Source organism: Megalops cyprinoides, chromosome 10 (assembly GCF_013368585.1).
Source record: "Megalops cyprinoides isolate fMegCyp1 chromosome 10, fMegCyp1.pri, whole genome shotgun sequence".
In the NCBI taxonomy this organism is placed as follows: domain Eukaryota; kingdom Metazoa; phylum Chordata; class Actinopteri; order Elopiformes; family Megalopidae; genus Megalops; species Megalops cyprinoides.
The window spans coordinates 2,960,001-2,983,201 of record NC_050592.1 but is presented as its reverse complement, the minus strand read 5'-3'; the positions used below and the strand labels follow the sequence as shown (position 1 = coordinate 2,983,201).

At 44.5% G+C, this 23,201-nt stretch overlaps 1 protein-coding gene across 2 annotated transcripts in view; it reads left to right on the top strand.

The window, feature by feature from the left end:
- The first annotated feature begins 13,106 nt into the window (after positions 1-13,106).
- The window catches only part of LOC118784265 (glutamate receptor ionotropic, kainate 3), a 115,230-nt gene continuing 105,135 nt past the window's right edge, over positions 13,107-23,201 (top strand). For both annotated transcript variants that reach the window (XM_036538405.1, XM_036538404.1), the window contains exon 1: positions 13,107-13,415. In XM_036538405.1, the coding sequence (XP_036394298.1) occupies positions 13,301-13,415 (115 nt within the window). In that variant the 5' untranslated portion in view covers positions 13,107-13,300. The remainder of the gene's footprint in view (positions 13,416-23,201) is intronic.

The window sequence follows — 23,201 nt, the reverse complement described above, 5'->3', positions numbered from 1 at the left end:
GTGGTTTTACTCTGAGTCTGGTCCAATCTCTCTTGAATACCTGCATCCAGCTCTCTGCTGTTTCATCTTTCCCTCTCGGAAAAATGTGACAATATTTCGTTAGAGTGGCTTCGATCTATTCTGTGAATATTCGCTTGTATAAATGCATTATATGAAGAGAAGGAAATGCAAGCAATGTCAATCGACATAGATAAGATAAAACAACAAAATAATAACAATAGCAGTGAGAGCAGTAGTAGTAGTAGTGGGACGCTTTGAGTAAAAGCGTCTGCCTAATGAATATATGTAAATGTAAATGGGAGTAAGATTAGTAGTAGTAGGAGTAGGATTAGTACTACTACTGGTAGGGGTAGGAGTAGTAGGAGCATTAGTAGGACTAAGTACTCATTCCTTGGCTGTGTCCATAGTCCTTTCCCTGCTTTCCTCTTCCCTCATGGCCTCTGCCTTCCTTCACCTTCATCGTCAACCTCTTCCTCACACGTGCCTCTTGCTTTTGTCACAGTGGCAGTGCTCTCCCTCTGGGCTGTGACTCGGCTGAGTCCAGCTGATCTGCGTTGTGTGTCTCGGTGAGAGAGTGGAAGGAAAGAGGGATTGGTTCCCTGCCTCCCACAGTACAGGCAGCGAGGGATGGTGACATCATCCACTCCCAGGTGTCCCGCTTTGTTCAGATGGAACGGTTTATCGGCTGCTGGATAAAGTGAGCTTGGCTTCACACCTAGCTGGTCATTAAGAGTTCGATAATGCTGCTCCCTTGCAGAAGGGCTTTGTGTTATTCACTGTGCGATTTTTCCCAGCTCTGAGGATGACACGGTTCTGTGTCTTTGTCCTTCGTTATTTTCATATCTCTTTGCAGCATGTCTTAGTCCCACAGCACCCCACTTTTGAGCATCTGTCATGATTTTTTTTTTTCATACGACAGTCACCATTGTTGCTCAGTACTTTGTTTCATAATTCAAATTCCAACCTGTTTGGATGTTTTAATAATACATGTCATCTAAAATTACTCCCCAGCCTCCGTGATAACTATTCCTTGTGCAGATACTGAAGTTCATAATTATGTTTGACATTTTTGCTGCCCTGTCCTTTGACCTTTGTCTTTTCTTTTTTTTCCTTCACAAATACAAATGTTGCACGTCATTCAGACAATCATTGTCACACATCAGTGGTCCACTCATTTTGCACATGTACACCAATTCCAAAGTCACACGCATAGCATATCCCATTGAATTGCACAAGAGATCGCTGCTAACCATTTTATTTCAAATGTTAAAATTTGTATTAGGATGGTTTTCTACTCTGGTGTGTGATACTCCATCAGCTGAACCCGTGGTCATCCTGATGGAGCGTTTCATCAGAATGCAGGCATACCTCTGGTGTGCTGTTCTGGGTGGTCCATGTTGCACGGGAGTGGTGAGCAGCGAGGGAGATGTGCCCCCCCCCCGGTTGACATCATCGTGGTTAACAGTAATGAAGACCACAGAAGCTGCTGCTATTCCCCCTGCAGGCTGGAACTCTTCCCCCATCCTTGGGAGTATGCTCACTGACGCTGTCTTGTTGGAGCGCGTCCCTGCACATGGATATGGGGGGGGATGTTTCAAACGATCCCCGCAAGTGCCGTTTAAGAGTACTGACAGTGAAACCGAGCGATTGCACCCCCCACCTCCCACATCTCATCAAGCGTCGCTTTGAATTAAAGGCTTTCCTCTCCTGCGCTGCTCCCTCCTTTTAAAGCGCTTAGCCTTAGCCCGGACGGATCGGACCGCCTCGAGATGCCGCCGCTCAAAGATGAAAGCTCGGCGCACGGGACGGGGCGGGCTGCCGGGTCAACAGTTCAAGTCACGCTTCGTGAGTGACAGTCAGGGCCCCGCCCCATTCTCCAAGACAGCACCCCCCCCCCCCCCCCCCCCCGAGGAGAAAGCGCCAGAACACTCTGGGTCAAAGCTGCGGGAGAACAGATTGTTACCACCCAACCTCGGGTCCGCACGTCCCCACCAAACATCTGAAAAGCCATACTGCTGCTTTTTTTTTGTGCTTGATTTTTGTGGTCCATTTCCTCTGAAGTAGTACCCTAAAAAACAGACCCTTGTGTAGGTGCTTCTTGGCCCACTTGGTTGTGTCTGAAATGGATGGATAATTAATTTTGTATTGCGAGTGTTTTGGCAGTGCCTGCGCAGGTTAATTGAGTCTTACTGCAAAATTCCTGGCCGGGGGCCATGTGCGCTGCTTTTACGGTATATCGTTTTTAATTAATAGAAATGTCTGTGGCATTGCCTTGCCAGCCTAATGATGGGCAGGCCAACTGTAAACAACGGCGAAAGCTGTCTCGCTAAACCTCACGACAAAACTTTCAAAGTCAAGGTGGTTACTGTGATGGGTGGTCGCAGAGATCACCTCCTCCGTCCAGCTAATGACAGAAACTCTGCTAGACTCTTCCCACAATGGGGAATTAGAGCAGCCAGCTGACCTGCCATTTGTGTCTGATTCCCTCTAAAGAGTTAAACCGGAGGCTTCGCAGGGATCGCAGCAGCCTGACCGATGGCAACAGTGTGTCACCGCAGTGGCGCCCAGGCGGAAAGGACACTTTCTGTTTTCCTGCTGATTCTCTTGTTGCCCTCCCAGCATGCATCAGGACGTGTCAGCGGGGTTGGCGGAAGTCTTGAGGACCTCCCTCATTAGGCCCCACGCTGGCCGCTGCCAGAGACGGGTGTCTGCTTTTATGCCTGCGTTTCTCTGCGTGGGTTAGCGACGGTAAGCTGTGGTTGCTAACGCCCGGTGCTGAGAGACGATGGGGACTGAGAACCGCAGCCCGGCGGGGGGGGGGGGGGGCGCGGGACTGCATAAATCATGTGCATTATTCCTCCTTAATTTAGCATACCCGGGATGTGCCGGGGTGGGAGTTGGATTACATTTGGGGGTTAAAAAAGCACAAAGGCACTTCCGACACCACTGCAGGGAAAGAGCATGCGATGATTAGCCATTTAGAGAAAGCGGAGGAAATCTGGGATTTGCACGGCAGTTAAGTATTCAAATAACATTCATCATCTCGGGTCCCGTATTCAATTTCCATTTGCTTTGCAGCTTAGGCCAGCCTGAATTACTTTTGTGGGCTAATTTTTTTTTTCCTCTAATGGTAAACTGAAAGAAAGGCCGGCATTGGATGTCACCTAGAGAGACTGACGGCTGGTCATCTCAGCTGTGCATTGAACAACTGTCAGTTCTCAAGTGTCAATTAAGTGCTTGGTTGTATAAGCGAAGACTGTTGAAAGACCCTTGGAAGCCCTGGCTTTTCTGACATTTTGTGCTCTGCTTTTGTCTAGCAAGCTCAGGAATCCACTTTGTAGACTTTTCTCTCTCTGTAAACTATGAGCCCTGTGTTCAGTACGTATCTCTCAGTGACTCAAAGACATCATTAGTGAAATCAGTCTGCAGGTGAGCGTGTCTCCACACTGTGGAAATAGCCCTGTAAGGCAGTCTCATAAAGTGAAATAAACACAGGGGGTTTCGCTGAAATTGCCTATAAGCGAAACAAGTTTACACCTATGAATTCAGAGGAATCCATGCTATGAGAACGTGAAGCCTCAGCAAGACAGCACAGAACCTGACGTACTTCTGTTGGATATAATTTGTGACCACCACGAGGAGGGCCCGGGCACTTTGGGAAGGGAGAGATCGCAACGCGACCACAGCTGGTGCTGCTCTGGTGGCCATTTCTCATGTCTGAAGCTGTCTGGAAGTGACTGATAGCGCTGATACTGTCCATCTCCCGCATGGCAGGGCAGGAACATGCGTCTTGAGCACCCTCTCAATTAGCCGGAATGGGCTGGAGCTCGGGTCCAGAATCGAGCCAATTACTCAGGGATCAATGCGGAGACCCCTTGTGACAGGCTGTGGTTTGCTTCAGGGACTTAGTGGCACGACCAGCTTCCGAGCCTCTGCGGAAACGCCCAGAGCGGTCGAAGCAAAGCTGAGCCAAAGGCCTCTGTCCTCAGGGTCCACCCGTCACGTTGCTGTGATGTTGCATCAGTGGAACGGTAACGTTGACAGAACGTCACAGCAATGTTCCAGCAGCACTGTGATGCAGAAGTGGAGGCTGTGACTATCATAACTTTTTGTTCAATTACATAACACACTTTGCGGGGCAGAGGAAGGATTCTTTTTTTATTGATAGCTGTGTTTGTCACCCATTTTTAAAAGTTACCAGTTACACATTTCTGCTTATCACCACTGCAAAGAGAACAAATTGTAGGAGCTCATGTAGGAGTGTGGGCCAATGCAATTCTCTGATACACACATACGCCTACGTGACTATTTTTGCAGCTTTTAGTGAAAATTATTTACAACTGTCTCTTTCGAGTTTTCTTAGAAATGGGGCCTGCATATAACGGATAGGTTATTACATCTTGACTCAAAACAGGCGCCTACATAAATACCCCAATGATTTATTAATGAGGAATACATTCAATGTGATTAAAGTGCAAAGACAGCTATACTCTGTTTTCTTTCGCAAATATCAAACTAAATGTCAGTCAGATTATCTAACCATGACTCCAGATATATCCTTCAAAATGTCAACAAAAAGAAATCTATTTGCATTGTACTTCACTGATATGCATTAATGTTGTATTGAAGACTCCATAAAGCTAGAACTAGTCAAACCATTTTAGCCACCTAGCATTATACTGCAATAAAGACAACAGCCTTATCTCAAAGGATATCAATATATTGGCTATCCAGTGATATCCGATGTATCCAATAATATATCAGTCCACTATCCAAGCATATTGCTTTCAAGATTTGTTTTTTCACTACATTTTCATTATGATGTCCAATCACACCTGGAATTATAATGAAAACCATACTTCCAAAAATGTATTCTCCATATTTCAAATTAGCCACATCACAATGATAGCTATTACCTCAAATGATATCAATGACTGTGGTTGGGATTACCTTTAGAACGAGTTTCTAGATTTGGCTCCAATGACAACACATGGCTAACCAATCACAGCTATCAAAAAATGCAAAGAAACTAAAAGAAAACCCTGATGCATCCCCAATGTTAGGGTCAGTCAAACTGTATGATCATTAAAAATATGAAAAAAGAAATCATCCAAAAAACAAAAAAAAAAAAACATAGAGAAGGTGAAAAAAGCATGCTGTGTGGAAAAAACAGCCATTCTCAAAGATGATGGAGTGGGGGTCATAGCAAATTTCTTGGAAATGAGTAGTTCAGTAGCTAGTTAGCAGCTGTAACATGGTTCCATGGTTAGCTGTGACTCTATGCTCCAGCATGAATGCACAGAAAGAAAGCTAATGGACAGGTGTCTTCAAAGGTAAAACTTTCTTTGATTTGACCGCAGCAAGGTGGCTTATGGTTTTAAAGTCTTCTTTTACAGCTGTTATCACTGACGAGCGTGACCACAAAAAGTTTGAAAGGCCAACACCAGATTCTTGCTTTTGTGGCTGAATGTACAATACTGACAGAATCCTCAAATGCATATTTTGTACCTGCATTCAGAGATATTTAAAACATGATTTTTACGTTCCATTTATCAAAAATAAGCATTGGATTTTAAATCACCAACAATTATTATTTTCTTTGCTTTAGAATTTGTTTTTCAAGGCTTTTGAAGATAATGATCTTTCTGCATCTTGTGTCAAAAACACTTCATGCACCCTTTCTGAGTTCTGCCATCAAAGCAGTTATTTCTTTGTAAAGAAACATGAAAAACTTAACACTCAGTGAATATCCACATTAAAATAAGAGGCAAGTTCCTGTTCGCCTTTGTAACGGAAAGTCATTCAGCCCAACATTATCTTCTGCCTGGCAGACAGGCTTTTTATATTTTTTTCAAAAGGCGCGAGCGAAAATCAATAAAAAATGCTTCACACAGTCCACTTTTTTCAGCTCAATGCCAACACTGCAATTTTGCTGACAATTATGAACAATCAAACACCTTGTGTGACACATTGTCTGTCACCCAATCACAGACCGGGGATTACATCCCCGAGCCTCCCAGGTACCCTAGCTGGCATTGATTGGCTGCTGTTGCGCTCACCGAAATAAACGGAATGCGCTGATCAATCCAGTCGACTAAGTGCGACACTTATCAATGTTTCTGGTTTTACAATGGCGCATTGTGTTTTCTGAGCCATTAGCTATGACTGACTTGCCAGACATTGTCATTGATTGCAGAGTCTGTTAGCTCGTAAATGCACCAGCAATCATTTCTTTTTTGGGGGGGGGGGGGGGGGGGGGGGTAGGAGGGGTGAGAGTCAGGGAGTGCGAGGCATGCTCTCCTTGCAGATCTGGACGTGTGACTCGCATAACGACGTCGCCTCGAATTACCGCGTTATTTACGGCTACACTTCTGTGCGGCAGTTTGGGACCAAGCTGACGTTTATCTCCATTTGCGCTGGAGTGCGCAGCGCTTTTATATGGACTTTGGTGAACATCCAAACATCTAAGACATCCATTTAAGAGTTCTGAAATCACACAGGGTACTTACTGAATTTAAACTGTCATAAGGACGGCTGGAGGCAAAAACAAATCAACCTCAACCAAATAGTTTGTAACAGTCAACAGAGCTCTTGATATTATAATAACCAATATGTTTTAATACAGAAATAAATTTCACAACCACTTCTACCTCTTTTACCTTCTACTCATTAATAGTTCTGTGGGAGGGATTTTTTTAACAACTCTGCCAAAGGGGTATTTATTACAGAATATTAACATTTATGCACTGCTATTGTGGTGGACGATTAAAGATATTAAAGATATCTTGTCTTTCTCATTACCACAGTTGTAAGAGACATTATAAGCTGCTGATGATCGTTGTGTCATGCCTTTGAACTGTATTCTTTGCAGGTGGATGAAGGGAGGAAAGGAGGTCGTAATATGTGGGGGACCTGGACCCGGACCCAGACCCAGACCCGGACCCGGAGCCAGTCCCAGCGTTGGCGTCTCAGCGTCAGTATCTGAGGTTTGCGTCTCCGCCAGCTTCCTCTGTTGATCGGCCAGTTACGTGTTACTGGTCAGGGGTGATGGAGAGCAGATTCGGAGGCTTCTCAGTAGAGGGCACTGAAAAACCGAGAATCCCACCCTGCCAAACAGTGTGGATTTTTGTATTTCAGAGAGCAACAGTCCATGAATCTCGATAATGTGAGAGCTGGGAAACATAACTCACGCTGATAGTCCTTATATTGTGCCAGAATGCCATAAATCTGGGCCGCAGACATGAATATGCAGTGGATCTATCAATTCTAGCACATCCCCCCCCCTCCTACCCCCCCTGCCCCCCCCCAACACCCCCACCCCCCCCCAACACCCCCTCTCTCCCTCCTCTACACACATGCAGTCCCTCTTCTGAAAGCAGTTGTTCTTCTCCTCTTAGACATCATAATAAAACTAACGGTGTGGGCCTCGCTTAAATGTGTGAAGTGTCACGTTCGCGGTGATGGCACAGTCACACAAACACAAATGCGTGCGTACAGGTCTGCTGCTGCCCATGGCTGTATTCCTGGGTAATTTTGAAATGCTTGTAATTAAGTGATATTGGTGTTTGTAGGGATAGACATGCGGGGTATACCATTTGGGTTTTGTTGCAAATGAAACCCTGCTGTTGTTAGGGCCACAGTGTGCTGATACTGTTACTGCTTAATGCTTATGTTTTATTACTGTTTGTCAGTCAGAGGCTCACATGAGTATTCCGTACATTCTTCCTGTGCTTTTTGCTCCAGTGATATGCGTTTTACTACTGTTACTACTACTGCCAATACTAATAATTTTCCATTATTATTATTATTATTATTATTACTTTGCTGAATATTCCACTGTACCTCATTAGATGCATTGCTTGTCACATTTTCTGTGTTATATACATTTTACTAACTAAGCAGGCTCCTTGGCGAGTATGTAAGAAGCCTGTGTAATTACACGTGAAAATGCACATCTAGCAACAATTCTAGGCTTACGGTTGGTCCTACAACTACAACAACATCTGGATACATCTGTGTGGCTGCTGTAGCTGTGGCATTACATCACTTTACGTTACATTCATTTAGCAGACGCTCTTATCCAGAGTGACTTCCAGCACAAAAGAGCAGAAGTGTATCCATTCAAGCTGAATGAGCAACAGTGTCAGCCCAGGCTAACAACACTCCCAGACCAGTGAGTGTGAGCACAGCAACTATTAATGTGTAATTACATGCGTATTAGGGTCTCTCAATGTTGTCTTCCAAATACATTCGACTGTTACCATTAAAACTGCATTAGAGAGACACACTAAACTGTTTTAGGGTGCTAGTTTTAGGGTTTTAGCTACATGGCTGACAACAGCGGGGAGTAACACAGGAGCTGTTAGCCAATCACAGCCGCAGTGTAGCTGCTTCACATGTCAACGATGCAGTCAGGCAGAAAAGCATTCTGGGTATCTTGCTACTAGCAGAATTCTGCTACCTAATCTGGTCCCAGGTTTTGAGAGAAGGCAGACAAACTATGTGGGGATGGGGGGGGGGATCAGGCTCCATTTTTTCCCGCATAGCCATGCACAGCGGTGTTATGGTTTAGAATGCACCATCTTTATCTCTGATTACAAAATAACAGCATACAGTATGAGCACAGCAATTCAAATGACGCTCAAATCCACTCTCCAGTCTCTGGGGAAACAGCCCATAAGTAAGTGAAGAGAATGCTGGGAGGACCTGCTTTATGGGTAAAAGCCTGACTTCCTATACGGTGTGTCATGTGACAAGCACAGGGTAATATGTCATCATCTGTGTTTAAGAACCTGTTGATGTATTAAGGGCAGGGGGCCCTGGTGTTGCCCGACAGCCGCTAAATGAATCTCATTCGCAGAGATGAAATGGGCCAAATTATTTAAATTAGGGAGAATGAAGTCCTGGCCGTCTAGACGCGGGGCCGTTGATAAAGCAAGCTGCTTATCTTCTTTATTTTCGGCACTTTGTCTGTGTCAATGAATTTAATAGGTCCTGCATAGCTGCTTATTGCCTGTACATCTGTCCATTTCTCATGCGTTTATATGGGACCTGTCAGCCTTGAGCAATGGCAAGACCCGATGGCAGTCGCTCCAAGCATAGCATTCCCTTCATGCGCAGCCTCACTCCATTCAAATAAAACCGCAGTCAAATGCAGGCCCTCGCTCCATTCCCTGACATTACATGATAGATCGTTTACTGCCGCCAGTATGCCTTGAAAACAACTCATTAACTCGCTTTTCATAAACCTTGAACTGCGCAAAGGGATCACTGGCAATGTAAAGGAAAAGGACAGGGATTTATGATGTTTGCCACAAGTGACCCCACATTAGCTTGAAGTCACCGGAGTGAAGACGTCACATTTTCTTGAAAGCAGTTGTTTCTTTCATGGCAGATTATCTAGATGTCCGTTTCCTCTTTTCTTTTTACACAAAACTAGTTTTTAGTTCCAGTTATTCAGGTCTGATTCATGTCAGCCTTTAACTGAATGTGACCGGGATGTGACTTGACCTTGAGAGTTATCTGCTACTGTTCACTGTAGGAAAGACTGTCCAGCAAAGGCTATGTTTGTGCTGGCATAAACACACATAAGCCATAAGTCATAAGCTGTACTGCTCTGTATGTCTTGCTTGCCTTTCAACATCTGCCACTCAATCAAATGTAGGAGAGTGGGCTAAGTTAATTAGCAATCATTCAGCCTTTTAACAATCAGTTGAGAATTTATTATTAAGTTAATAATTAGTTACATTGAATTTAGACTGCACTATTAATCTAAAAAGCACACGTTACCAATCAATTGGTTGAGAAATAACTTTTCAGAAGCATAAACGAAATACTAATTTCTCCCATGAATGAATTGGCAGATGACAGTCAGGAGAAAACAAGGAAGGGAGGAAGGAAAATCATTTGAGTGGCTAAACCGCATTTTAATATTGCCTGTTAATTTTTAAAAGATTAGATAGACAGATATAGTGTATAATTTAATGTGACATATTAATTGTGTGCGCATGACATAATAATTGTGTTATTTGTTCAATATTAAGGATAAGGGCAGTAACAAACACATGAAATGACACCAAAAACACTTTAGATGATATTATTTTACACCAGCATTGAGCAGCCGGGAAAGCCATCATCGCTGCTGTTTGAGATACTCAAAGTGACAGATTTGCTAACAGTTTGTGAAGAGATTAATACCTACAAAACTGTGACCACACACACAACAAAACAGCTGAAAGTATTTTGCACATGCCCGCAAAACCGTGACTTCACACAACTAAACACCTGAGAGTATTTACCAAACTGGCGCATCTGCAGCTAGCACGTTTTAATGTGGGGGAAAAAGTTGAGGCCTCTGCTTATGGCAGGTCAGCATTGCACCTGCAAAAGGTGCTCCCATACGAGACCCCGAAACCTCCTGAGAAGCGCAGGAAAAAACGCCTAATGTAATTTATCAAGGCCGACAAGAAGCTGCGCCACAGGTTAATGCACACTCTGCACACCTAGCGGAATGCAGGTGTTGACTCAGGTCCGGGCACGACAGTGTTGTCACGGCCCCTGGGAATTGCGTGGTCCACAAATCCCTCTGCGCCTCCCCCTGCGCCGGATCCACTATTGCAGCAGGTGCCTGTGTGTGCTCGCTTCCCCAGCGACTGGGGAACACAGCAGGAGTTCAAACATGATTACGCAACTGCTTCTTTTCCAAATGCACCCGGAAAAAAAAAAGAATGCCTCTTCCCATATTCTATTGATCCTTACATCACAAAATGCTCATGTGTACAGAAAGCTACAGCACACTCGAGCTGTGAATGTGCATATTGTGGGAGACTCTAAAAGCGGTCCAAACAAACATTACAGTGCGCCGCATAACCCAGGGTCCTTTGTGCACGTCTCCTTCATCTTCAGGAACAGATGCTTATTTGTGAACTTGATTGACAAGGACAATGACGAAGGCTGGCTGTTAGGTAAGCAACTGAGCAGGAAATATTGAGCGCTGTACAAGTCCATTTTGTGCTTTATACTTTCAGAGTTAGATTTATTAGCGCTGGCCTGTATGCTGTTCATTTTGGGAGAAAGGTGACTGCACCTACCCCTTAACACTGACACATCCGGACACCTGTTCAGAACTGGGCCACACTGCAAAACAAGCTGTTTATGGCTGCCGGTGCTATTTAAGCTTAAGTGACTGACTGTCGCATGAAGCAGTGCATCTCCTTGTTAGTCACAGAGGCAGCCAGGGGCACAGGTGATGAGGTGCTTTAACCTGCTGATTGTAAAACATGGAATGAACAAAGGCAAGCACAGTGAGGGATCCGCACTCCTCGCCCGTGAAGGGAAAACCTTCACGTCGCTGGCACGTTGCAGAGCTGACTAAATAAGGCCATTGTTGCTCAGGATCTGAGATGTTGACCCCTCGCAATTCATTCCTAAGGAAAAAAAAAAAAATCACAAAGTTATTGGGTAGATTACAAAATCAGCTTTTCTACACTACACTTACAGTGAATGGAATGACCTGACATTAGTAACTCCACTCTGCTGTGTAACATTTGTAATCAGGCTTCAGGTACAGGAGTTCTAACGTGAAAGCCACAGGATAAGAACACGCGTGGTTACCACTCCAAGCATCGCATGCTGCGTGTCTGTGCTGCATGTTGCGTGCCAAGTTACAGGTCAGGTGGGACTCTGGTCCATCTTTGAGAATCATCTTCACCTTTACTGGACACTGAGCAATACATGCCACCCCATTCCAGCTCATCCCATAAGTGTTCAATACAGCTCAGGTCTGGTGAGTGGGATTTCCATAGCACAAATGGGCTTGCAAGAAAGCTGCCAATATATTGACAGCACAAAGGCATTGTTATCTTTATAGCCAAATAAGTATTTCTTCCTTTCGTTGTTGTTTTGTCCTCATCTTCAACGTTCTGTGCCTAATCACCTCTCGGACCTCTCTGTGAGGTGATGCAGTCCGTACGCAACAAGGTCACCCACACATATATTTTCAGCTATGACTAATTAGTGAAATTTACATCCAAAATATCTCATATCCAAAATATTGCAGTTTATTACTATAGCAACATAGATTCAGGTATACAATTATCTTTGCTTTTTGTGGAGAGTGTATCTATTTGGTTCCATTAAATTAATTTCTTTTTGTTTTCGTGTTTCACTGCAGCCCAGAATGAGGGGAACCTAATATATACTATTCCAGAATCAGCGTAACGGAATGGTGCAATTTATGGTTCCACGTTGGCTGATTAGCTAATGGGGTTTTTGAGTGCTTAAGATCAAATATTAAAGTCTCAACTGTTCCCTCCTGTGTCCCAATTTTCCATGCATTGCAATGCGCCCCGGTGAATTGAGCCCCGCCTTACCTTCCTCCTAACCCCTTGCAACGGTGTTTAACAGGTGACAGGCAGTTTTGCGCCTCGGGTGGCGCTTGAAACCGGCATTCTGTCGACTGTTTTTCCTCAAAACCTCTTGTCCACCTATATATCTGTGCTTAATATAGCAAATGTGAACGTCTGCGCAATTCATGTTTATGCGGGCTATGTAATGTAAATGTTTTCACGGTTAAACTGTTTATATGCATTTACAATTCAGACGCTATCTGTTGCGTCAGTGCTTGACATTTAAGGTTTAACTGTAAGTCAAACTCAGTTTAACCTACTGATGCACACTGTAAAGTTGAAAGGGAATGGCAGCTCGTTTAAACCTCCCATATTAAATTAATTTAGAAAACGCAGGATGAACGTGTATTTACAGTGGCTGCAATTACTAATACATTTTTTTTTAGAATCGATAACGACTCCAAACCTTTCTCAGGTACCACGACTCGTGCGTGCTCGTGCTTGAATTTCTCAGGATTGCACTGAAAAGAGGCACGCTCTGCACCTCGCGCGGGCGAAGTCGTTGAAACAATCGTTAAGAGGCGGCCGAAGCACCGCAGGCGGAGTCCCCTTCCACATTTGCACCGGAATCCAGCCCGGTTATTGCGGCTCCCGATCCAGCCGACAGATAGCATCAGCGGTAGGAGGGGATACAGAGACTCCTGCAGGCTAATTGTAGCAGCCAGCGTTTGCAGGTGTAACACTGATCCTTCCGTGCGAGGAACTGGGGCTTAATCTAGCCGAGCCGTTCTGTGACTTGAGAGAAAAACTGGGAGAATGTTGTTCGAAGTACGATGAGTGCAAATTTGTCTCGGGCGCACAATTTCATACATGACTCCCATGAATACAGATTTGATGAGCAATTTTGAAGCGTCTTTGGAATCTTAAAAAGTGGATCTCATTATTTCACAATCATGAGAAATACTTGGTTGTCGCCCCGGAGTGTGCTTTTGGAATACTGGACAGCGCTCGTTTTGTGTCTCTTATGGATTCAGTATTCTTGCGGGATGCCCCATGTCATTCGAATAGGTAAGCGTGTTCAATTATTATTAGAGGGCAGACTCCAAATAAATAGTTATTGACTACGAGTTTGGCTGGTACCAAGACTTTAAAAGAGATGCGAATTGCTCATTTCAGAGGGCAAGTGTGGTTCCCTTGTGTTCTCGGCTCTGGTGGCTCTGCGGTTTGAAGTGTAACTGTCTTGTTCTGTTGATTTTTTTCCGTTGTTGTGGTATTTCTTTTCATTATTTTGATCACGTCTGGAACATCAGTGTGCGTTTTTGAGATTGCTGTGTTGGGGAGGGTGACCGTTAATGCAAATGAGATACGAAACGCGGAGGGAAACGCTACTACCAAAGAACGTTATTTGGTCATTTTAGGACGGCCGTGATATAATCAAACCAAATATTTAAGTTTCAAGCGAAAGCGCCTGGACTATCAGGACCATCAGGCGCTGCCCGCACTGTTTGTCCTGGGTTTAGCTTTAACGTGTGCAAGTGTGTTAAACGCAAGTAACTCTGACAGGATTTAAGCTTGTAAATGAATGTTAGTGATGTCATAAACGTCGATTGGGTTTATGCTATAAAGTTACATTACGGCATGGTATTTTATATGAGCATTCACACACACACACACACACACACACACACACACATATGGTGGCGTTGGCGATTTATCATTTTGATGAATGTTCCTTATAAATCCACTTAATTCATTTACGGTAGCCATGTGGCAAATAAATGTACAACTGCATGTTTCCCACAGATGTTAGTTCCCAAATCATTTTTTTTTGTAAATCGGAGCGTTTGAAAGCTACACAAGTTGCACAAATAGAGCGGTCAAATTCACAGGTGCGCTGTTCCTTCGGATCTATATTTGGTGGAGAGAATGGAGAAAGTTAGAGAGCAGCCTTCGCCATCGCGCGCGTGACCGTGAATGTGAAGTGGAAAGTGCGCTCCCGGTGCTGTCCTTCTGTTTTGAAATCACTCAGTGAAAAAACATTGTGAAATTTCTCTCTCCGAGGCTGGCGATGCGACGAAAACACTGCTCGTCTCCAGCAGACAGGAGGAGAATGAAGATCAATACGTTTTGTCTCGAGGCAAATAGCTTTTGACAAGTGGCTTAGTGCCACGCGGGACAAGTACTCAAAACGGTATTAGAATATATTAACATAAAGAAACGAGAGCTGGCGGTGCACGGCCGATGACCGTCCGCTGCTGCGTCTTAAGATTGAGATGGTACAAAAAAACTGCACAAGCAAAATGTTAAATCAGCCTCTACATGTTGCCGTTCTTGCAAAGCATTAAATATGACCGCAGTCAGTTCACGTCTGACCACAAATCTCGTATCTAGTCTTGTATTACATGGAGAGGTGCTGAGATTCCTTTTTATGTGTTCTCTGTATGAGCTACAATAAAACATGCACTTTTCCCAGTGATATCATATGCTGCTCTATGTTGATAAATATACATATATGAATCCTCTTTTATAGCTTGCTTACCAGGGTGCACATGCACGCACACACGCACGTGTGTCTGTGTGTGTGAGTGTGTTTGTGTATACAAGTTATGTATGTAAAAAAAAAAAAAAAAAATCTTTTGAAGTTTTTATCTCCTTTCTCAGAAATTGATGTTTGCATTTTGACTGACAATAAATGCTATTATTCAGTTGGCTTGTAGGTCACTGAACATTTGGATATTTGTTATCTCAATGACACATGTACTGTGTGCATGTGTCGATGACAATAGAATGGTACTGGTCTGTTGACCTGTTTTGCAGGTTCAAGCTGATGCCACGATGAATGAAATTGCTCTGACCATAATGTTACTGTGAATTAATGTGGAAAAAAAATCTAGGAACATTCTCCACTGAAAAAATACTAACATTTCATTCTAGCAATCAATAATGTTTTTTATTGCTTTGGAATTCAGTTCCAGCTTCCCTGAATTCTGCGTTTTTTCCTCTCGTACGGTCATTGCCATTTTTGAAGCAGACATGTTTTTTAAATTGAAAACACTTTAGACACACTTCTTACCAGAAGAGCAGGGAAAACTGAACAAAGGGTCTTGCTGTGGAACTGAAAATTTCAAACTGTTGCAAAAGCTATTTTTAAGATAAAACATATATTATTATATTATATTATTATAATATATTATAATCCCCCTTGTACCAAAATTGTACTAAAATGCTGACATTCTTGCTGCGGAAGAGATTTCCAGCTGCACTGTTTCTCTGTATTCTGAATTTCGCTGTGCAAAGAGGTGTACCAAATAAATATCTGTTTGCACAGATTGACATTGTGTGGGTAGTTCAGGAGAAGGCCACCAGAGGGCAATGTTTCAGTCTGAAGAGCAGTCCCTGCACCAAATGTGTGCTGGGCTCCGGTAGTTATGACTGTTGAGATTCATTATGACTGGTGTGTCAATACGGTTGGCCAGTGCCGGGGTACAGTTGCAGTTTTCTGAGAAGTAAACTAAATGGTCTTCAAAGTACACCATCTGTGTAATGACGGGTATCCAAGGCAGCCTTGTTGCCATTGATTTCACTGCTTTTACAGTGCTCTACTCAGGAGGCAGATGGTCGATCATACTCAGCCACTCTGCAAGCCTGTAAATATCTTAGGGAAAAAAGTAAACTCTGTCGCTTGCTCTCACTCCCTCTCTCATTCCGCCTCCCCTACCCGCCACCTTTCTCCACAGTGTTTGGCGATGCAAAAAATTAATGTGGGATTGTATTACAAAATCTTTTTAAAAATTTTTTTATGGAGCCATCAGGGATGGTGTAAGAGTGTTGTGAGTCTACTTTTATTGGTTTGAAGTTTGATTTTTCGCCCAGTGACAAGGATGCTGTGTGCTGATCTCCCCTCCCATTGGATGATCTGATTCACCCACTGCAGGAAATCGTAGTTCCGTTCTCGGGTTGAGCACAAGCCTGACTGGAGATTATGTGAAAATACACATGCGTGTTGTGTGAGGTCATCTGTGCAGGTGGCACTTTGAAGGAACAGTAAGGCACCATGGTGTTATCACTGTACTTGTGCGCTTGTGTTCATGCGTGTGCATGTGTGTGTGCGTGTGTGAGTGTGTGTGTGTCCCAAAACCTCTCCCTTAAGCCTTGCTTAGAGATCGGAGCAGCAGAGTGATGTAAGAGACTTTAAGAGACTGCCCATGAAACCAGATTGAATTTTGGTTGAATTTTGAATTCTGGGTGGGTACTGCTGTTACCTCTGTGCCAGGTAATTAACTTGAACCTCTTTAGTAAATACCCAGCATTATAAATGAATACATTGCTAAGTATAAACCATGTGACTCACTCAGGGAAGTGAAGAAACATAAGGTTGTACTTGTGCTCGTTTTAATGTTTCACACGGGAATCGTGCATTGCGCGTTCATTTTTAAGATGGCCGTGTGCTGTGTGAGGCATTAGTGCCATGTGACCGCATCAACCAATCAGACGCTTCTATATGGTTACACCTAATATAACGAAGGCTAAGGGCCTGATTCGACAAAAGCAGTTTGTTTGAAAAAAAACATTTGAATGTTTTTTTTTAATATTTTAAATTGTCTTTATTACTTATTCATGTATTATTATTGGGTGACCCCCACAGTCATTATGGTATTAATTGATTATGCCAGTAAGGAAAATGTTACTCTTGTTTTCTGTATTGTTTGTAGATAGATAAAGGTGAACTAATCTGCAGCTGGACTGAATAAAGACCAAAACATGAAGCATTTAAACTACTTTGCATGCCGGTCTCCTACTTTACCTTTTCAAAAGAAGGTGATTATATTAGAACAAACAAACAAATGCAAACAACTCGTGCAACCTCTGCATTCGCAATTGTTTGTGTGTGAGTCTGTGTGTGTGTGTGTGTGTGTGTGTGCGCGCGCATAAAACGAGGGTTTCATTGACTCTTGGCGTAATCACAGAGTTAGGAAATATCGGTTAATTCCTTTGCAGTGGAGCATGAGCAGGACCCAGCATTTTATTGCCTGTCGTCCTGTCCTTTATTTCTGTGTGCGGGAATTCAGCCATGGACAATGATTCATTGAACAATCAATTACTTTATCTACCTAATACTCAAAGTGCTTTATCATTGCCAACTAATCAATCTCACCCCTCGTTTAATGTCACTGTTTTGTTTTGCTTGCTCTGTTTGAGTTGAGCAACAGTTGGGCTACGTATTGCATTATGTTTCAATTGCTTTTCATTTAGGATATGAAAAACAGGAGTTTAATATTTTTCACAGATAAGTACTGTACGTCTGGAACCACGCAGACTTCCTTCAGAGAAAATTAAATGCAAACAGTAAGGGCGAGAAGGAAGAAAATGTACAATTGGTTATTCAATTTGTTCCAGAGCTCTCTGTGTGCTGCGGTAGAGGCTTCAGCTGCATTATTGCCCTTCTGGTGAAATAGCAAAAAAAAAATAAGCCATGTCTGAGAGATGTTTGTGCTCTTCCATGAGAAATTTAAGTCTTGTGATTCATTTGTACAGTCTGGGACACAAAGGGCCCACAAGCACACAAACATGAAGTGATCCTCATTGTGAATTTTGGACCAAACTTTCAGGCGTACTGTCTGTAAAATATTTGAACTGGCTGCAGTTGCTGCTCATAGCTTCTATTTTTAACAAAGCCATTCTCCATGGGCTGGGATGAAATAATTAAACCGTAAAACTGAGTGACGTCTGAAAAAAACAGGGGAGACAAACGAACAAGACAACGACAACAACAACGGCAGCATCAACAGTGATAATGAATTAAGATGGCCATCAATATCGCGCTGGAGATGAATATTTCATTTGTCATGTAAATTTGATCTCTCCGGAGAGGCTGAAGCAGAAAGATGCTTGCAGTAGATACCCTGAGCAGGGACAATGCTTCTTCCCCTCCGAATGGAACGTTGAAGATGTCACCAAGGAAATGTTGCCAGCCTGCCTTTGATGTATTATTCAGGGGTGGGGTTGGGAGGGGGATATCCCAGATCATGAGGGGAAGAAGGAGACCTAGAGAGAGAGAGATGGAACGATGATGAATGAGGGGGTCCAGCAGTGCACCACATACAAAACCTAATTTTTGGAAACACCTATGTAAGCAAATGCACACACACACACACACGCACAGAAACACACACAGACACACACACACACGCAGACACACACACACACACACAGTCTCGTTTCGCGGGATCTCTCCTCCCTGTTGCGTTTTTTCCACGCTGTTGGCCTGTTTCCTCCTTCGGTCCAGCAGCTGTAATGAGCGGCAGCAGATACTGGGCTTGTTCTGCGTAAAGGCTTGTTTTCGGAGCGCGCTCTCTCCAGCATCTCCTGCCGTCAGCTGAACGCGCTGCTCTTCACAGGCTACGCTCAGGGGTGAGGCCTCCTCACAGCGAAATGAAGCCCTGCCCGACGGTGCATGCGGGCCCCTCCGTGCTGCGTTCTGACAGCGTGTCCTTTGCCCTGACCCTGTGCGCTGAAACCCTGGAACTGAGCAAAGCAGCGACAGCATCACCATTGCGCCTCTGATCACTGAGAGCACGATTACCTTCCACTCAGCGCTGTTTAATGGATGGAGGTTTTTTTCCTCTAATGGTCTTTGTGGTAATGCTGGCAGTGTGCAGGACAAGGTCCACAGATCTTTGATATTATCTGTAGAGACAGTGCCCACTCTCCACCCATGACAGAAATGACTGGCTAGGGGGCAAGGAGAAATTCATGCTCTGCACTTTTATCCTGTTTCACTAGATTGAATTTAAAAATATGTACACGCTGTTATGATGGATATAATTATAGAATCATTATCATATGAAAATTATGAGCACTATGCTCCTCAATTCTGGAAAAATAAACACCAATGATGCATTTTCATTTTTTTTCTCCACCTTTGTTGAATTTTAGACATAAGTGAGAAGTTGGATTGATAACAGCATGCAGGATTCCGTGCGTTTTTCATGTGACTGTAATTAGGCAATTGACTCAGGGTGTTCTTCTGTGATTGGTGGATTGTCCTAATGTGGCAGATGATTGGTTGAATTAAATCGTGTTCTCTCTGGGCCTGGTGCTTAATGCAGCTCAAGGGTAACCAGGGTTCCACCTCTCCCTTCTCTAAAAATGGTGGACACCCATGTTCTTGAACTATTCACCCCCACCACTCAGTCTGAGCATGACCCTTGTTGTACCTCGCTACCGTGACATTGACATTGTATAAAACAATCCATTTTTAGCGTCAAAAACCAACGTGTGGATGAGATTAGCTTGCAGACATTATTCACGGCCGTCAAAATGGCTGTCTGAAAATCCACTTACCTGCTGCATGTATAATCAGCTATTTGCTTGATAATACCCACTAACGTGTCTGCAAGGTAAGCCTGTGATACAGCAAGCATTTATTTTAGTTGGAAGCCAGGCGGAATTCTGAAACCAGATGGTGTTTTCATATTATACTACAAAGTGTGCACTCTGGAATGAGAGGTCTGATAGGAACATATGCTCCGGCTAATTATTTAAATAAATAAGCCTAAGCTTACATTAAGTGGATTTCGCCATGGATCTAATTGTGATATTCCATGCAAAAAATAAATATAAAAAAACTTTGTTTGTTATTCATGTTAATGCAAATGAAATTGATGGCCTAATCATGATTATCATCATTAACTTTATTCATAATTCATCAGAGGCAGGCTACAGTGTTTAATATTAATTAATGACCTCTCATGGTATCCCACCCATTTAAAAGGTATCTCACACAGGCAAGCTGTTTGAGGGGGACTCAGTGGATGAAAATGAAAGTCATCAAATAAATGTTTTCCTTCCATTCGGCACATGATCATACACACATGCACACACACAGGCACACACACAGGCACACACACGCACACACTCGCACACACGCACATGCAAGCACGCTCACACATGGATGTTCTGATTTAAATGTGGTCGGAGGGAATGGCACTGAGATGGAGAGACGCAGACATACACATGAGATATCTCTCACACACACGTACGCGCACACACACACACACACACACACACACGTACGCGCGCGCACACACACACACCGATTTAAACGCGACTGGTGGAAATGGCACTGAGATGGGGTGAGGGCGGGGCTGTCCGGGGCGTTTGTGGCCCGTCTCCTGGGAGTAGCTGTCATTATCGCAGGATGTGCTGTTCTGGGAGCTGACAGCGTCCTCCAAATTTGTAGGTTGTTGACGTTGTTGGTTTTTTTTTTTTTCCCCTGTCGCCGGCGATTCCTGTTACGAGACAAAATCAAATTTTATTCTCTTCCCATTTGTCTTTATTACGCGGCCGAGTCCTCCTCGTCCTGCTGCCTCTCAGACGGCGAATCCAGTGAAGACAGGATACGGGCGGCCTCAATCGGCCCTTTTTTATTCCTCGGAGGTCAGGCCCAGGAATAAAACGGTTAATGCGTTGGCGATGGAGGCCGTAGCCTTCATTGTTCCACTGTGAAAACAGAACAGCAACAGCTACACGTGTGCCAGACATCTTGTACTGCCTGCTTTTGCCGAGCCGTGAAGGGGGGGGAACGGGGATTGGGGGGGGGGGGGGGGGGGGGGGACAGAGCGCTGCTGAAGAATTGCAGAGCTTTATTTAGTTTGGTTAATTAGCTCCAACCTCGTGATCCCAATTTAAAAAAAGCATTGTGGCGCTTGTCTCTTTGTGAGACGCCTGAAGCCCTTTTCTTCTATTGCCTTTCAAACGGCGAGGCATTCGGGGGGCGGTGGCCTCGTCGCTCGTCTGCCATTGTGGCGACTGTGTGACGCCGTGTTCCCGCGGTCCCCCCGGTGGCACGGTGATGCCTCTCCTCGCCCCGTGGAACAATCGGGGGTTTGACGCCTGCCGCATCGGCGGCCGGCGCATTCGGTGGAGCACTGGTGCATGTGTGTTCCTGCATGAGATGCGAAATTTCGCATTTTTGCGTGCTTTTCTGCCTGACCTTCACCGTTATGGCTGCAAATGTCAGTCCGTATAGGGCTGCTTTACGATGGGAGGGGGGGGGGGGGGGGCAGCAGGGCTCACCTGTGAGAGGCTGTTAAACAGCGGGGTAACTAAGCGCGAGCTTCCGAGCTGGCCCCCGGACTCCCCGGGGAATATGCGCAGATAAGAGGGGCCTCTCAATCTAAAAACCCTGATAAATAAATGAATATCTTTTAGGCGCTCGGGAGTGAGCCGGGTCCCAGATTCCCCCCTCGTAGACTCGACCGGGACGCCTTTCTGAAAGGCAGAAAGAAATGGCTTTCAGGCGCCTCTCATTACCATTTTATTCCTTTCACGATGGCGGGAAGAGGACGGACAGAGACGCTTACCGCAGTCAGCTCACTTTGATAAGGCTGCTTCCTGTTCAGAAGTTGTGCTGGTCTTTCTGTGTTAAAACAGAGACAAACTGTCCCTCTCTTTCTCCTCTCGTCTTCCCTGTGCTCATCTCTCCGTCCTCCTCGCTCCAGCTTTCATCCAGAGGCACAGTACGAGGGTGACATTTGGCGGGAATGCTTATTGGCGTGACATCTTACCTTTGAAAGTGACCCTAAAAAACCCCCTTGGAGGGAAAGGGGTTAGGGCCTGGGGAGGCAGACCATGCCTGTGCAGACCCACTTCATTCCCATAATGCCATGCCTGCATGGGTGCAGTGAATGCTACATAGTGCATGCTCCAGCCTTTTGAAGTATTGTGTCTTCATGACCACTGTCATAGCAGACTGTCCACTGTACTTAATACAATGCTCAATTCACCTTTGAAGCTTGCCTGGCTAACTTAATCCTTGTGTGTGTGTGTGTGTGTGTGTGTGTGTGTGTGTGTGTGTTTGTGTGTGTGTGTGTGTGTGTGTTCGTGAGTGTGTGTGTGTACTTGTGTGTATGTGTGTGTGTGTGTGTGTGTGTATGTGGGGGGGGTGGGGGGAAGGTAACACCATAAAGTGCTATGACATGGATGTATCTGTGTGCTGTTTCCTGAATGCCAGAAAATGTCAAGGACACGACATGGAAGAGTCATAGATGTGGATTGGGGGGGGGGGGGGGCCCAGGGGGATTGGGTTAGGGGCAGGTTTGCGGGGGGGGGGGCACTTTTCACACTTTAGAGCACCTTGGCTGTAGGGAATTCTCGCTGGAATCAGGCAATCAGCCTTTCAAATACAAGCCTTCCCTCAAGCCATAACCCAGCCATTGTAAATACGCTTCCTGGACCTCAGCAGGTATGCCAGTGCGTCATTAGCCAATACGGGGCCATGGTGCAGTGAGTTAATCTTGCTAACATTCCTGAAATGGTTGCAGGAGAGAAGACTTATAGTAATCTTTAATTGCAGTGCGCTGTAGACGGATGACTGCTAGCCAGCCAAGTATGGATCGCGCTGCGGTGGAGATTTGTACTGAGCGTGTGCAGACTCCCTCCATTCCAACACTACCTTTCCTGTATGCCACTGTCCATTTGACATTTTTAGGAAGGTTTGCCTATTTGCTTTCTCTCTGAATATTAAAAAATCTATTTAATAAACCGCTGGAGAAAAGGTGAAAAGGTCACTGACTCGGTGGGCAGCTAAGCATAAAAATCCCATGAAGTGAGCAGGAAGAAGCCTTTTTTAAAAACGTGGAGAGTGCCAGTGAACTGCTACCGCAAACAAAGTAGTTGAAGGCTGAAATTCAGCTCAGAGAGAGGGCGGTAGTGGAAAAAAAATCCACTGTTGAAGCTGATACTAATTACCTGAACTGATTACTGTGGTGCTAATTGCTCAAGGTAAAGTGAGCTAAGATGATAATGATATACAGTACAATAATATGTCACCAAATAAACACCAATATTTTA